The sequence below is a fragment of the Equus quagga genome, chromosome 9, assembly GCF_021613505.1.
Source record: "Equus quagga isolate Etosha38 chromosome 9, UCLA_HA_Equagga_1.0, whole genome shotgun sequence".
Lineage (NCBI taxonomy): Eukaryota > Metazoa > Chordata > Mammalia > Perissodactyla > Equidae > Equus > Equus quagga.
Window position 1 is genome coordinate 111846199 of NC_060275.1, and position 16771 is coordinate 111862969.

The 16771-nt window shown below is 40.3% G+C and overlaps 1 protein-coding gene across 4 annotated transcripts in view; it reads left to right on the plus strand.

The window, feature by feature from the left end:
• Positions 1 to 16771, plus strand: part of CTNND2 (catenin delta 2) — an 881420-nt gene that overhangs the window by 480913 nt on the left and 383736 nt on the right. For all 4 annotated transcript variants that reach the window (XM_046672368.1, XM_046672371.1, XM_046672369.1 and 1 more), the window contains exon 6: positions 4907 to 5079. In XM_046672368.1, coding sequence (XP_046528324.1) covers positions 4907 to 5079 — 173 coding nt within the window. The remainder of the gene's footprint in view (positions 1 to 4906; positions 5080 to 16771) is intronic.

The following is a 16771-nucleotide window of genomic DNA, read 5'->3' on the forward strand; positions in this document are numbered from 1 at the left end:
GTTCAGAGTGTTACGGTAGCATGGTGGGGGTAGGGTTAATTTCCCCTGGACAATCAGGCATCAGGGCAGGCTGCATGAAGGAGGTGACGTTTAAACAGCACTTTAAGAATGAGTTTTGAGGTTGACAGAGAAAGGAAGTTCAGGCTGAGAGAACTTTTTCTTTCTCATCTCTTGGTCCTGACACTGGGTTTTGTTTGATTTTGTTTCTCATTTCAAGCAGGCCATTTTAATGATCTGTGCCTTGAATGTCTCATTTGTAAAATGAAAGCTTATGAGATGTTGAGAGAAAACTTAAGTGATACATGGGACAGTACTGTAAGAAGATTTCGGGACAAACAGATCCCAGTCAAGGTTTTATTAGTATCAGACTATGTGGTTGTGTAACTGGATAATTATATAATAATACTAGTAACTGACATTGGTATAGCAGTTTATATTTTTCCAAGCACTTTGACACCCATTATCTCATTAGGTGCTCAAATTTGCAGACACTGAAACTTGTAAAGACAGAATGAGGAAGTGTAGTGATGAACACACACTCTCCAGCTAGCCTGCCTTGTTGCATGCAGGTCCACCACTACCAACTGTGTGGTCTCAGTACAACCTGCAGTTCTGTCAACATAAACAAGGAGGAGGGTACCTTCCTCCCTGAGATCTTGTTAAGATTCAGTGGACTGGTAGATGTAAACTGCTCAGGACAGTTAGTGCCCTGGAACTTAGCACTCGGTAAAGGTTAGCTGGTATTACTGTCATCCTCCTCGTCCATGCTCTCATGAATGTGACGGTGGACTAGAGCCCATGTCTGCTGAGTTCTAGTCCTGCATTTTTTCCCCAACACATGCCCACCCACTCCATTGGCATGACTGGGACCTAAATAACTATTTAGGAATGCCATGTTGTAGACCTCTGGCCTTTTCTGTGTTATTGCAAAGTATATAGTTTAATTAAGGATTACTGTTTCCTAGGACTGATATTTAGCTAAAGCAGGCAAGAGTTAGCCATTCCACATGAAGTCTTTTTAAACCTGTGCGAACAGAATGAGTACACGTGATCATGAAAACTCTAAAATGTCTAGTTCATTTAAGAAGAAACTGACAAACTATTGCAGTATGTGTGTTAATAGGACCTCTAAGTGACTCTGAATTTTTATGCAGGAAATTAACATTTCAACCTTTCCATCTGCAGAGGTTGATCTCTGTCCCACTGATGGTGGACAGCAACCTTCCCCTGGCCAATACCTGGAATCTCTAAGGAGAGGTTCTTTGGGGAAGTACCCCAATCTGAGGCATGAAGATTTCTCCTGCAAACAAATCAACTTCTATTTAGGGAACGATTTTTCATCCTTAAAATGTCGATATGTATGTATGACTTAAATAGTGCTTTGGTGTTGAGCAGCAACGACTCCTGGCCTTGGAGACAGAAGAAAAGAATCTGAGTCTTGTTTTCATTTTACCAAGTGTATAATACCTCTTACCCTCTCCACGCCTCTGTTTACATGTCTAAGCATAATGAAAAAGATACAAGGACAATTTTTTTTCACAGATTGCTAGGTAGTCTCCTGTCAGTTCACATATTTGAAAACATACTGAGATACTGGTATTACACTCAAGCTGCTTTGCTCCAGGTGTCTTCCTAGGATCAATGGCAGGTTCTGTGTCCTTCAACTCTGTAGTTTCCTTGGAATTTCTCTCCTCTGTCCAGTTGGGACTAGTGTGTCTTGATCAAATCAAGGACACATACTTTCGTGAGTTTTATCAGTTTCTCAGAAAACGGTTTCGCCTCCTCTTCCTGGCCCCCAGGGCTGAGTCAGTTTGAGCAGACCCCTGGACTCAGCTTTGAGGACTGACCCCAAATGGAGAAGGTTCGGAATGGTCAAGTAAGTCATTGTGATCCCTTAGGCCAGTGTCCTAGGAGCATACATACCAGAGTGGCTTCTGCTTTCTGTGACCTAATAGGACATTATGATCCACTGTTGCTCATAGTTCAAGTGTCTTGGAGCAATTAATTGCACTAACGGCAACATTCCATTTCCCTAAGTGGCATTTTAAGGCCATCTTTTCCTCTCTCCCTTATCACCCCAAGAAATCCTTTCACATTGTCGCCATCCCCCAGCAGATATACTTCATGTCCTTAGGACTACAGCCTAATTCTACCTCTAGTCCAAGCAAGACTTGATGCAAAGTCAAAAGTTTTAGAGAAAAAAAAGAATAATTTAAAGCCCTAAAACTATAAATGCTTTTGAAATCTCTGGAAAATTTGTATTTTCTACCTCAATGCACAGTGATGTTAGTAAAGCTGATCAAGAGTTAGTTACATGTAAATTTTGCTTCCATTGTAAAGTAATTAAGGCTTGTCCTATAATTTTAACCTTTTTTATATTCTCATATATCTGCATTTTCTAAAATTGGAATGAATAAATGCCATTCATTTGAAACTTAGTGAGCAACGGAAAAATCATTCTAAAATGCATGCAGTGTTTTGGCTATTGTCCCGTTTTGTCTTTGCCAGGTGATATGTCACTGTTGTAATATTATGATATATTGCTCATTGTTACAATTACTTTTGTCAAAGTACATCTAGGTTTCATGCTTGAGATGTGTGAACAAAGAAATGAGATAGAGAACCTTGGTTTGTTTTTATTGAGTAATGACCAAATACATGACTGATTCTATAAAAGATGAGCAGATTTGATTATTTCGTGATGTATATTTCAGGAGCACATAAATCATATTTTTAATTGAAATTCCTTTGAAAGGGGACTTTAAATTGTCACCTTAAGATTCTGCATGAAGAGTAATTTATAGGTTTCTGGAGATAATTTTATGAATCTATTCAGAATTTACAAACTTGTTTGACTTGCTAACTACATATGCAAGAAAGTTCATCAGAGCAATGTCACACAATCTCTTTAAAAGGCAAATAACCAGGACACGCAACTTGCAACTCTTTTGCGTCATAGATTATGTTAAACTATTTACATGAAATTAAAGATTTTATCTTATTTTATTTTATTGACATTTCCAAAGTCTGTGCACCATTGTATCTGTTTCAACTTTCACTGCCCTGGAAATGCTTTATCCTGAGGGCGGGGACTTGGCCAGTGCAAGCCGTTATGTCACGGTAGACTGTCCTGAAAGAAATAACCAAAGGAAGTCTCAGTGGGAAGCCGCCCATTGTCAGGTAGAATGGTGACCACTAACCTTAAGGGCCTTTGCTTTTCCACCATAGCTCACTCTGCTCCAAGGAGCTGTGACCTTCAGTAGGGTAGGGACCAAGAGGAAAGCCCTTGCCCACAATTTGCCACTCCCCTCCCAGTACCTACCTCTTTCTCCTCCTCCTTGCAGTTAGTCCCCATCTGCCTCTGCCCCCAAAGAGGTCCCCCTTCACTTCCAGAGGCTCTCCCGTGTCTCTGCCTGCCCATCGCCTGGGCCTCAGAGGCCACCCCTCGACTCTGTCTCTGTGCCTGGCAGTTTCCACAGCAGCAACAGGGACAGTATACTCCTGGCATCCATAATGGAACTCTGAATGTACTCCCCATGGAGACATCGTATTTCTGGTGATTAGACCTATAATACCATCAGTATGGATTAAATGATTTTTTGCAGGCTGTCACAAACTTCACCATCTGGTATATACTGTTTTCTTGGGACTCTATTTTCTAAATTGCAAAAGAAAATGGATTACAATTGTACTTTTGTTATGCCCTTCATGATGAAATCATGGCTAGATGGAAATGTTTTTATTGCCTTGCTTGACTTTTTTTTTCCAGAAACTGCACGAATTCCAAAATACCAAGTCTTACCTATATTAATTAATTGGCTTATTATTCACTATCCAGCGATGAAAAAGTATTTTTGCACTGTTTAAAAGTTCCATCAGGGAATTAGAGGGAAGGGCAGGTCTTAAATGGCAAAAGTTGTGTGAACCGATGCTTTTTAAGGAAGGACACATTTTAATGCAAAAAATGGTCCATGTCATGTCAAGTCTGTGATGGCATTTGAAATATAAAGCCACGTTCTAGTCTTAAAAAGAAATAAATAAGGAATTTGAAATTTGCTCACACTTATTAGAAATGATACTATTGTCGAAAACAGCCAAAGAGGGAGATGGAGGATGGGATACTGATTATACCATAGTCTATGGGTATATAATAACCTTCTTACAAAGATCCCAACTACATAGAATGTAAGAAAGTAAAACACAGTTTCTTATACAAAATATAATTAAATAATAAGGCCAGGAACTGATTCTCCTTTCTCCATCACTCATAATATCAGCCACATTCGTGGCACCGATTTTAACACTGTATCCTCTCTTTGTTCTGCTACCGTGCATTGCTGTGATGGCAAAATAACTAACCGTCAGAGCTCACGCGAGATCAGGGTGAATTCTACGTTGTATGAAAAGCTATTAATATTTTAAACACTGTCTACCCTTCAGACATTGAGGTATTACATCACTATTTGTACGGAAGAATTTGTCACTGATTGAAGGTTTGGAGTGTTTTAGCATCCTGAAAATTAAGTAGAAGATATAATTATATTACCACAATTAACATGTACCAAAAGGTAGACTTTTAAATTATTTCAAATGTTTCTGATATTGTCTGATCCGAAAATAACTGCTTGATTAACTAATTTGTCTCGTAAGAACTGTCTCTATGTAGGTCAAGAGGAGATCGTTTGAAAAAACTACTCTTTCAAGAACTTTTAAACTGCCAAAAAAAAAAAAATCTCATTTAAGCATTGGAGTCGAATTATATGGTCATTTTAGTTCTCAGAATTCAAAGCATAGATGGCTGGAATCATGTGCGTCTGATAATTCTAGGCTACTCTCAATAAATAATACATGTCATTTCTGCTTCACTGAGGCTGTCACTTACTGCTCTAAATGACTTTCAATGCAGGACCCAGCCTGCTCTCCCAGAGTGCACTTCAGCTCAATTCCAAATCTGAAGGGTCCTTCCAGTATCCGGCCAGCTACCATAGCAACCAGACCCTGGCCCTGGGTGAAACAGCCCCATCGCAGCTCCCTGCCCGCAGCACACAAGCCCGAGGTGCGGGCCAGAGCTTCAGCCAGGTACGTGTGGGAAGGGGGCCCTCTGCCATGTTGGTGCGTGGGCTCCAAGGGAACAGACAGGGAGCAGGGCTGTGAGGTGGCCGTGGTGCACCTTCCTGCCTTTCTTAGGCATGTCCCACAAATTATAAAAGATGCCTTCCGTGCTGTGAGTGAAGGGGATGAATAATCGAATAGAGTAACACCGAATTGTAAACATGTTTTCTTTAGAAATATCTGTGAGTTGCTCATGCTGTATCTATATTGTATATATTTTATCTGTGTGAATATGCGAATGTGTGTCTAGTTACTATTTCTGAGTCTATATGCGATATAAATATGACATACATTCTGAGTTTGTGCGTGCACCTGGGACAACTTTTTTCTCCTAAAAAAACCATGAACTTATTCCGTGGGGTTAGTTGTAGAAGGGAACATAGTATAAATGCATAATCAAGTATACAGAACTATTTGGAGGATAATTGTCATTAGTTTAGGAAGAGTTACACTTTGTCAAGTTTGACTTTGAAATGTGCCCTCAAATGTTTCTTTAAGGTGTGTACTTGCTGTGATAGTTTCACTGCACAAATTTATTAGCTGCAATTAGAGTCAGCTCTTGGTAAAAAGTAGTGGCTACTAATCTGAATTCTTTCCAAGAAAGATGTAAGTGTTTTAGCATTGACCATGATACACTGATCGTCTTGGAATACACTCAAGCAAACATGTGGATTACAGCCTTTCTTGTACCCTTACATCTGGCCAGACTCCTAAATCCAAGAGGCCACATTCAGAAGTAAGGAATATTTTTTACATAAATTAACCTATCACATCTGAATTTAGCTTTTACCAATTCCCTAGAACTTTTCAGACATGTAGCTAGTAAAATAATAAATTTCTACCTTCTTTTATTTTTATCTTGAACTCACGTATTACTCATGCTTTGGCTTTTTCTCGGAAATATATGTCTCCTGTAATTCTAGTTGAAAAGACTGAATCAACTAAAAAAAGAATCTGTATTCCCTTAGCTGAGCATTATGGAAAATGGAAATATCAATATAAAATGAAAAATCAGTGAACTGGTCAACTTACCTGTTAACATTTTGTAAGCCCAGTTCACACATAGCTATGTAATGACTAGCTGTTAAATTAAAGCTTTCTTACTTATAAAATTAATAGCCACCATTTGCTAAGCACCCAGAAGTAATCTCTTTTCCATTCATTCTCTTATTTTATCCCCACATCAGAGCTGTATTAACATCTACATTTTAAAGATGAGAAAAGTCAAGCTCGTCACATTTAGGGAAGTTGTCAGGCTCCATTTTAAGGTAGCAGCCTCGGGAATGGAAACAGAATCTTGACTGAATTGAAATCTAATCATTCCAAGAGGGAGCATCTCATAGGTTTCCTTTTATATATTGACCATTTCAATTAAATGCATCTACATCTTGAAATTATGAAGAAGTATATAAATGTGGACAAGCATTATGCTGATTTATCTGCTTCCATGTTGTTGGAGTTCCACTTGTTGGAGTTAATTCTGTCATCGGCTAATTGCCATGGGAGTAAAATAGGAGAAGCTCAAAATGATGAGATTAGGCCTCATGTGAAAAGTCTGCTTTAAAGTTTAACCAGAAAGTGTAACTCAGTGGTGAAGCTATGGATGCTTTGTATTAGAAGTCATCAGTTATAGTTTGAAAGCATCTACAAATGTGTGTGTTCAGGGCGATAATTTAAGTTGAGGCAAAGTTTACTGGATATTCATTTACATGACAGACAAGTGGATGAAGAAGTCTGAATATTCAAACCAGGGAGTTGTTCTAATCCACTTGATTAACAGGATTGAGGCTATTGGTGAATATGTAATCCTCTTTATTTCAGCTAAGTGGCGATATAGGTGCCGTGATTTACTTTTAGCTTTAGTGTGCTATGGGATGGAAGGAATGTTTCATTGAACACCCTATAGGACCTGTGACTTCAAAATAACATCAGAGAAATGTTAAACAAGTGACCAGTATTTTTACTTTGCATGTAACATTATAACTTTGAAAGTGGGGAGGCCATACCCCATTCCCATAACATCTCCCTTGTTCAGATTTTCTTGGGAATCCCTTTATTCCAGTGGTTTTGTAGAGCCCTGTGGCACATTCTTTCCAATATTCTGAATGGTGGTAGAGCTCATTCCTCTAAAGCTAGATTAATTTTTAGAATATCCTGTAGCCATAAAGTGCCAAAAGGGCTAGTAAAGTTCAAACTATAGCTAATAGATGCCAGACCAAGTTGATAAGGTCAATAATCAATCACCAGAAACACCTTTCATTTTTTTTCCTAAAAGAAAATGTATAATCCTAAAGTAAAGCGAAGGATTCTCTGTCTGGCTCATAAATCATATCACAATGCCATTTCAAAGGAGTCTCCTAAATGTTCAAAAATTCTAATTCCAATTTTTAAGAAACTCTAGCTTATTCAAGATAATCAGTGTTTGTTGAGTGAGCACCACCAGACCCTGTGTCAGGCCCCAGTGATACAGGTGTAACCCACATTGCCCTATGGTATCAGCTAGAGAGGAAAACTATGAGTCACAAAAACTGCCATAAAATATTAGTTCTCTGGCATTACCCTAACTAAAATCCTTGGAAGTCATTCTCCTTAGACTCTAGGATGAATTCATGGGGCTGGGCTGGAGGAGAGAGAGTGTAAGATCCTCCCCATCAGACCCCAAGGCCTTTCTGGGAAGTGACAGAAGCTGATTTATAGCTATTTTTTCTCCTGCCCCCAGAAGTCTGCTCAGCTGCCCTGCAGACTCCCTGCCCCGCCCTCTGAACAGGCTGTGTAGGTTCCCCCTCCATCCTTCCTTTCCTCCTCCAGGTCAACCTTGTGTGGCTCTTGTGAGGTACCCCAATCAAAATAGAGCTGCTCTTCCAGTTCCATGTGTAGATCTCTGGGTCATTCTTTAGTGCATTCGGGAGGTTTATTGTATGCCCACTGTATGCCATGAGCTGTTGTATCTGCTTGGATGGAGAAGTAAAGACAGTAGACACTATCCCTGTCCTCAAGGAACTATTCTAGAATCAGTGACAGGGAGTCAGAGTATCAACCCAGTGAATAAGTAAATCGCATCATTTGTTAGAAGGTGATGATTTCTGTGAGGAGGAAATGAAAGCAGACTAGGACAAGTGGGATCCCAAGTGCAGGATGGGGTGTGGCCTGTGGGGCCTTGTGGAGAAGGTGACAGGCAAAGACATGAAGGAGAAGAGGGAAGAAGCTGTTTAGGGGACAGCAAATGCAATGGCTCCTGGAGGAGGTGGCATGGCATGTTGACGGAAGAACAAGGAGGCCAAGGTGGCTAGAGTGGGGTGTGGGGTTTTTGAAGGGATTCAAGACCAGATCAATCAGAGTGAGGATCTTGTTTTTACTCGGAGTGAAGTGAGGAGCCAGTAGAGAATTTTGAGCAAAGAACAACCTAGCCTTTCTTATGTGCTGAAAACATCATTCTGTCATTTCACAAATAATACCCTATAGTTAAGTGCAGGGATGTCTGCTTCTTCCCATCAGATCGCCTTGCCTCAAGAATGGAAACCATACAAAATTAAGCTCCATATCCCTAGTCACTGGCCCAGGGTTCACCAAATGTTCACCGGGTTCCTCAAACCCCAGCCTTATGCTTTATAAGCATACTGGAAAAGCTGTGCGTAGTGAGAGGATAAAGAAGTTGATTCTCCTCCAAGTTTTGCCTGCTTCCACTCACATAAAATTTCCTATGGATTATATGAAATGCTGAATATACAACTTCTGGCACAGATGAGTCACTCGAAAAATGTTGGTTTCTCTCCATGTCCAAACATAAAGTAGCCTCACCAGGCATTTCGCCCATCAAAGAAAGAAAATATGCAAGAAACATGAAAGTATGCATCTGTCTAAAGGGCACTGGGAAAGCATGCAGGGACGTAAAGGTTTTAAGACCACTGTCATGTTCTCCAGCAGAACTGAGGTAGGTGTCTGCACATTCATAATCCCAGAGAGATGCCTGCTTGCTGCAGGAAATTAAGAATGGTGCTATGGTTCTGTAAAATAAAACTGAACAATAGCAGGTACTCTAAAAAAGCAATAAGCCCTGAGCTAACATCTGTGCAATCTTCCTCTTTTTTTTTTTTTTTAATTAAGGAAGATTCACCCTAGCTGACATCTGTGCCAGTCTTCCTCTATTTTATATGTGGGCTGCTGCCACAGCATGGCTGATGAGTGGTGTAGGTCCATGCTCAGGATCTGAACCTGTGAGCCCCTGCCGCTGGCCTGAGTGCATCAACTTAACCACTGTGCCACAAGGCTGGCCCGCAGTAAGCTTTTTGAGAAGCAAAATTGTCGTTTCTTTTGGATCTGGGCTATATATTGAATGTTGCATTGACTTTTATGTCTTGAAAGCCCTCATTTACATTATATGATAATTATAAATATACCTTCTGGGCACTTCTGCCAGAGACGTATGTGTTCGTTGAGTTTGGAACATTGCCTATTGGTGCACGCTCATGTCAGGTAGATGTGAAGGTCAGAGACGTGAAGGACTCCATGGATGGTGGCAGGAGGGCCACAGAGACCAACTTGGTGCAAAGGAGGAGCAAATCCCCATTAAACAGCTGTTTATTTATTTTTCTTTTAAGATTGGCACCTGAGCTAACATCTGTTGCCAATCTTTTTCTTTTTTTTCTTCTTCTTCTCCTCCCCAAGCTCCCCAGTACATAGTTGTATATTTTAGTTGCAGGTCCTTCTAGTTGTGGCATGTGGGATGCCGCCTCAGTGTGACTTGATGAGTGGTGCCAGGTCTGTGCCCAGGATTCAAACCGGTGAACCCCAGGCCACTGAAGCGGAGAGTGCAAATCCAACCACTTGGCCATGGGGCCGGCCCCTAAATACCTGGTTATTGATCGTTGAATGGGGAGGGTTATACAGACAGCTAGGGTGACATCACTCCAGTTTGCTTAATTGTGAAAGTAGTAGTTATTAGGTAAAAAGAAAAGTCACTAACAAACTTAGAAAACACAAAATTACAGAGATTGTTTAGTGTAGAATATATACTTTATGCAACGTTTAGAAGGGAAATCATGTCATTTTGTATTATGTTTTCCTTGGCATATTTGTGGGAACTGGCAGTTTATTTGTTTTTAAGGTAGTTTTCAGATGACTACCTATTGGAAATCCCTGCTCATTGCTCTGCTTTAAAATTGTCTCCTTCTGTTACCTCTTTCCAGTGTAAATATATTTAATCTGGCTTCAATAACTGAAATGTTTCTCATTGCAGGGAGGGTGCATATGTGTTTTACTATAATATTTCGCCTTCTGAGCAAATATTTGGGTTATTAAAGTTATACTAAATGAGCCTCTTGCTGAAATACAAGTTTTGTGCAGTATATTTTTGCCAAGGCTCATGCAGTTTTTTAGAAAGAGTTGCCATCAAGAAATCCCTCCTTATATATTCTTCAAGGTAGATTTCAATAAGACACTTATGTCATTGTTTTGTTTTTTTTTTCTTCTTTATTTTCTTTCCTTTGGTAGACTCTTTTCATAGCCATATGAAATACTTTTCAAAACATTTATTGATAATGACCCTAATCATACTTTTATAAAGGGAGGTCAGAGGGAAGGAAAAAACAGTACTCAGGATGCCAAAATCGGCACCACCCTGTTTGTACTAGTGGCTTACAGGTCCTGGGAGAATGTGTCCACTGTCACCTCCTACTGGCTATAGTGACAAGGACAATGTGGTTTGCAAGATTTCTCTCTCTAACTAACTCTCACTCTGTCTCTCTCACTCTCTCTCCCCTCCATAATTTTGGAAGCTTCATGCAAAGAGAAAGCAGAGAGGGTCTTCGTTATTATCCCCGAGGTTACAGTAGCTCTTTTGGTCGTTTTAGTTGAGATGTTCTCATTTGAGGAAGGAATTCCTCCCAAGCACCTTTGTTTTTCAGTTACTTACGTTTCATTTGCTCTGGGCACCACCTTTCAATGTTAGGGCAGTGCCACCGCCAGGTAAACCCAGCCCTCCTTTCCTCATCCCAGTGGTGATGACTCCAGCGACAGGGTGTGAACTGCACACAGAGGCAGTCTGCTTACTCTCTGCTTCATATTAGTTTTTACCAAAACCATCACTCCTCAAGGGAATTGCTAGACAAGGTGCTTGATGGTTTTACTTGGCTATTTCCAACATCAAACCTTTCTCGCAGTACCAAGATTTTCTACCTTGGGAATTATTTTAAAGAGTGGCATTCCTTCTGAAGACAATTTCAAAAGAGAAGTTGTCAAATTTGGGGGAGCAATGGTCATAGCGTTCAAGCAAATTCACTTCATCCCAAGGAGTAAATTCAAGGGCACAAAATTTGTTTGAGGATGTAGGTTCATTGTAATTGCATTATATTATAGGAACATTTCGTATAACACCAAAATAGGACTGCATTTTGGAGTTGATGATTTCTCCTGGTTTCCAGGTTGGGAGAGGAAATGGCTTTGTCCATATGCGTGTGTGAGCCTAACACCCTGTGCCGTCTTACCCTCGAACAGTTCAGCAAATTCTGAGACATTTTAATCAGCAGCATGTAGCTGGTATGACTACATCATGTTACCAGAACAATCTGGTTTAGAAATGGATTTCTTCAAAGACATCATCTTAAAGCCATGTTCTGTTTTTCAGTGTTTAAAAGTTAAGGCTTCTTAATTCATTGGAAGAATATTCTTCAGTCATTGCTTTTATTCTCATCACCCAGTCCCCACTTACTCCTCTCTGCACCTCATTCCCTCAAAAACCAGCCCCAACTCCTCCCTCACCAAATTCAATGCCATATTTGTCTGTTGTGGATCTTCTGTGGCTCTGGCCCTGTTGCCTCTACCTTCCTTTGAAATGTGTTTGCCGGCTTTGCCTCTCATGACCCTGTTTTCGCCCAGGAACATTCATCCCAGCAGTGACCTTAGGTACCACCGCCAGGATTATCTGCAGAAAGGAGACACCATGAATGATTAGGTTGGCCAGCCTGGTGGCCATCCCAGAAAAAGAAATGTGATGAATACGGCTGATGGGAGAGCCGACTGCTGATCCCAAGTCATTAGGGTTCCTCCGGGAAGCCACAAAACAGGGACTCCAGTTCCCCATTCCTGACATTGTTGGCCTGGCTGCCCAGCATTCTGGGCAAATATTCTTCCTGACCCAGAGTTAGGGGCCTTGCTGATGATCCCCAGGAAACTTGGCAGGTCAAAATGTGTCTTCACAAGCACTGCCCGTAAATCATGGACCTGCTTTATAAAATGTGGTTTTGCTCAGTGGCACTGCTTACTCATGATTTGAAGTCAAGATTCCTGAGAGTGTCCAGGCTGTCAAGTCTTTTGTTAACCAGCTGTAAGCATTTCATGTTTTTGTTTTGATTTTTTGCACTGCCAAATCCCCAAAGAATGAAGATTAAATAAGTTTCCAAGTTTGGAGAATTTGTTCCCCTTGTCACCTCATGCCAACCCTACCCCCTCTACAGATACAATGTGAAGTGATGGGAAAGAACTGTGCTCGGTATTGAGGCCAATGTCACATGCTGATCCAAGAGCACCATATTTTCAGGGGCTCAGAGTTCCCAAAAAAAAACAATGTCCTAATTGTGAACCAGATAGTATTCTGTACAAACAAAAATACAGCAATGATAGATCTCTAAAATAATGTCAAGGTAAAATACTCCATGTAAGAGGATATTGCAGAGAGACCTTCAAGAACAAACTCCTCACTGGTACATGGAATAGAGTAGGTTCTAGTTAATGGTTTGTCAAGTGAATGAGTGAATTAATGCATGGAACTTGAGTACTGTTAATGAGTGTTGCGAATAATGTATGTATTGCCTAAATTTTTCAATGTTCTTTCTATTACAATTTGAAAATACATCCTCCCCTAAAACACTTCCATCAAATAGGTATAAATGTACTCTACAATTACACAGGAGGCCTCAGTGTACCAATAACTATATGCATGCAAATATATAGTATAAAAATCACAACTGTAGTATATCCTAAATCTGACCCATCTGAAACGTATATGTAAACAATAATGCAGATGAAATATTTAATTGTTGTGTTTTGACGAGTTGTATATATGGGTCGTCTCATTAAAAAATTTCCTACCATTTTTTTTCTTTTTTACTTGAGGTATAATGTACAGAAATTGTCCATTGGAATTGGATGTAATGTTTCATTTTTCTCTTGATGAATTTCCCATAATGGGAGGCCAGAAAGGAATGACATTTAATGTGCATCAAACTCTACCTATCAGAAACTATTTAACCAGAGGGTCTACTTGACGATGTTCTCCTTCCTTGTTAATTTCACATAGCTAGGGCCCCCATTTTGGAGGAGAGGAAAAGCAAATAAAGTAGTCCTTTGGGTTGAGTCTGATCCAAAGAGCTGAGAATGAAGACGCCAACAGGAATTGTCCCTGTCAATAGCCCATACCATGATCCAAGACAGTATTTCAGCCTAATCTGCTCCGTGTGTTTCTAAAAATTTCTGTTGTCGTTTTTCTTTTAAGTGTCTCAGCATCAACAAAATATTTTTTCAGTTTTCACACATAATTCCAAATATGCTTATAGAAGAAAAGGGTGTACTAGTCATTAATTAAAAAAAAAGTGAAGTTTTGGAATTCTGACTTTAAAATTGGATTCACAGTTTTATAGTGTTAACATACTTTTAAAGTAGAATTTAGCTTCTGTGACAGTAAAGTGAGTGGAATTCTGTGTGGGGTGAAATGTGTTTATATTATTTTTAATACAGTGATCTAGGTAGTAATAAACCATCCTATGAATTTTGTAGTAGGCTTGAGTTGCAGACTTTTGCATCTCTAACTGGTGAAAAGTTGCTAAATGAAATTACATAATGAAACAAAACATAAACACAAGAGTGGAAACAAGCTCCTGAAAGCTTACTGTTTTTGTCCAATCAGTGCTAAAAAACAGATTTCTCTGTTTAGCCAAAGAATTATCCTTAGGCACTTAATACTCCAGAGGCCATCGGAATGGAATATGACATCCCTGGATTACTTATTGTAAACTGCAGAAGGGCTTATGCAACTGTGCAGTCCAGTCAGGTGGCCACTAGCCACATTTGCCTATTTAAATTTGAATTAACTCAAATTAAATGTGTTCAAATCCAGTGCACAGTTCAAGTAGCCAATAGGCCCACATGTCCAGCAGCTACCACACTGGACAGTGCAGATATAGAACACTTCCAACGTGAACAACACCTATCTTAAAGAGTATATAAAATTTTATTGTGTATGTTTTTATTTTTTCATATAAAAAAATTTCTCCAAATTTCACCAAGATCCTACAATATTTAATAGATTCCAAATTGGCTGTTATAGCCTGTCAAAATATGAGCTAGTGTGGCAGATCTCAAAATGCCTCAGATCTGGGGCCATTGAAGGAATCTTATGAGACAATAACATTCAAGTTGGCCCTCGTGAAACAAGAAGTTCCAACAGATTAAAAGGAAAAAAAAAATGTTTGCAAAATGTATTCAGCGTTTTCCTTGTAGCCACGCCATTCTAATATTTAAATACTAGAATACTACATAATACGTTTTAGTTTATATTGGTATACTTTAGTATTTATTTTATTAGAAATTATGCTACTTGGTAATAGCATCATTATAGGGTTATTATTAATGTTATATATTCAAGGCATAACAAAAAGTATTTGTTCTTTTGTAAGCAGGAGATCCTCCTTCGACCCTCTGGGATTCTTTCTCCTCTTATGCTCCTGTTGGGAGGGTTTACAGAAATTCCTGTCTGAGGCTTTTCTGCCACTTACCAGTGAGGTTCTGCACCACTAAATGTTGCTCAGACCCCAGCAGAGCTTCAGAATTAAAGAGAAGGAAGAAGGTCCCTGTCTGCTGCTCAGCGGTAGTTCTCAGACCACAGCATCTGCCTCCTCCAGAGATTGTTAGAAATGCAGACTCTCAGGCCCCCTTCAGACCCCTGACTCAGAGTCTCTTCCAGATCAGTGGCTTGCAAACTTCAGCGAGCCCCATAATCACCTTGAGAACTTGTTCAAACAGCTCCCCGGGCTCCTTTCCCAGGGTTTCTGATTCAGTAAAGGTGGGGTGATGCTGATTCTGATTCTGATCAGGGACAGGGACCACACTTGGAAGCCACTGCTCTAAGGATGACTTGTTCTCCTGTTTGGTTGCACATTGGAATCACCTGGTGAGCTTCCTAAACGCCTGATGCTTGAGTCCCACCTCCAGGGATTCTGAGTTAAATGGCTAGAGCATAGCAGGAGTCCTGAGATTTTTTTTAAAAACTCCCCCTGGAGATTAAAATATGAAGCCAGATTGAGAAGCCCAGTCTATATATTTCACACTCAGAACTTCCACTGGGAAGGAAGCAAAACTGGGTCTAGGCAGCGCCGCCCATGACTCTGGATGATGCTAGAATATATCTCTGGGGTTCAGGGTGAGCACACCAGTTCTACAGAGCTTCTCCACCATCTTCCACACAAGAGAACCCTCAGTGCCAAAGCCTTGGGACCAGCTGTATTAACCATCCCTCCATTCATTCCACAAATATTCATGGCATCTCTGCTAGGCACCAGGCCCTGCTGTCATTGCTGGAGGCACATCATGGGACATAATCGTGGAGCTTACATTTGACTTTCACTCCTACGTGAAACTCAAAATAATTGCTCTGTGGTGTTAAAGAAGAAACAGCTAGACAGTAATTAAAGTCGGAAATACAGATTTTATTCAGAAAAAAACTATTGCAATGGGGAAAAGTGACCTCACTTTAGAACTGGGCTTAATTCCAAATACAGCAAGGGAAAGTGGGACTTTATAGCCAAGGGGCAGGATGGGGGTCCGCGGGTGGAGAATTACTACGAGGAAACATCGGGGGTCAAGGAGGTTCCAGCTACACAGACCTAACAGGATTCTTGCAGAAGACAAGCCAAGGTGGTCAGACATTACCTGGGGGGTGGTGGGGGATGATGGAGATGAGGAACTGGAGCAGATGTGGAGGGTGGTCAGACAGGGGGAATAGGAGGTTCTGGCTAAATTGACTTAGCAGGATTCTTGCTAAAACTGGACAATGCAGAGATGAATACAGAAGCTCCCAAATCAGGACCTAGTCAAGAAAAGTGTTCAGAGGAGCCTGACTAGAGTTTGGTTTAAGGAATTAATTTTTGTGAGTGGATTAATAATATGTATATTCATTTATTTACATTCATATATATTTATACACATGTGCAAATATATAAAATATATACATCATATATAAACACAAATACATATACACACACACACACCTGGCATGCAGAGAATGCCTTTCAACAAATTGTCTTCCTCTTGTTCCAGGCTGCCCTTAATAAAAGCTTTGATGTTGCTCAATTAACTCCCTCCGATCTTCACATGAACCTGACATCCCAGATAAAATTTGGAATGCTGTGTATGTGCAGATGACAACTGCCCAGTCTGTTCTTTGCCAATTGCCATTCCAAAACGGGTGGAGAGGCATAATTGAAACTTTTAATGACTAGCATCTGTTCAGTTTCTCACCCCCTTCCCTCCATCTCACCCGCTTCTTCCTCCCCACCCAGTTCCCACCCCTAATTTCACAACCTTCCTTCCCAGCTTGTGTGTGTGTGTGAGTGTGTGTGTGTGTGTGTGTGTGTGTACAGTCCTATTCCCTTTTCACACCAGCCTGCTC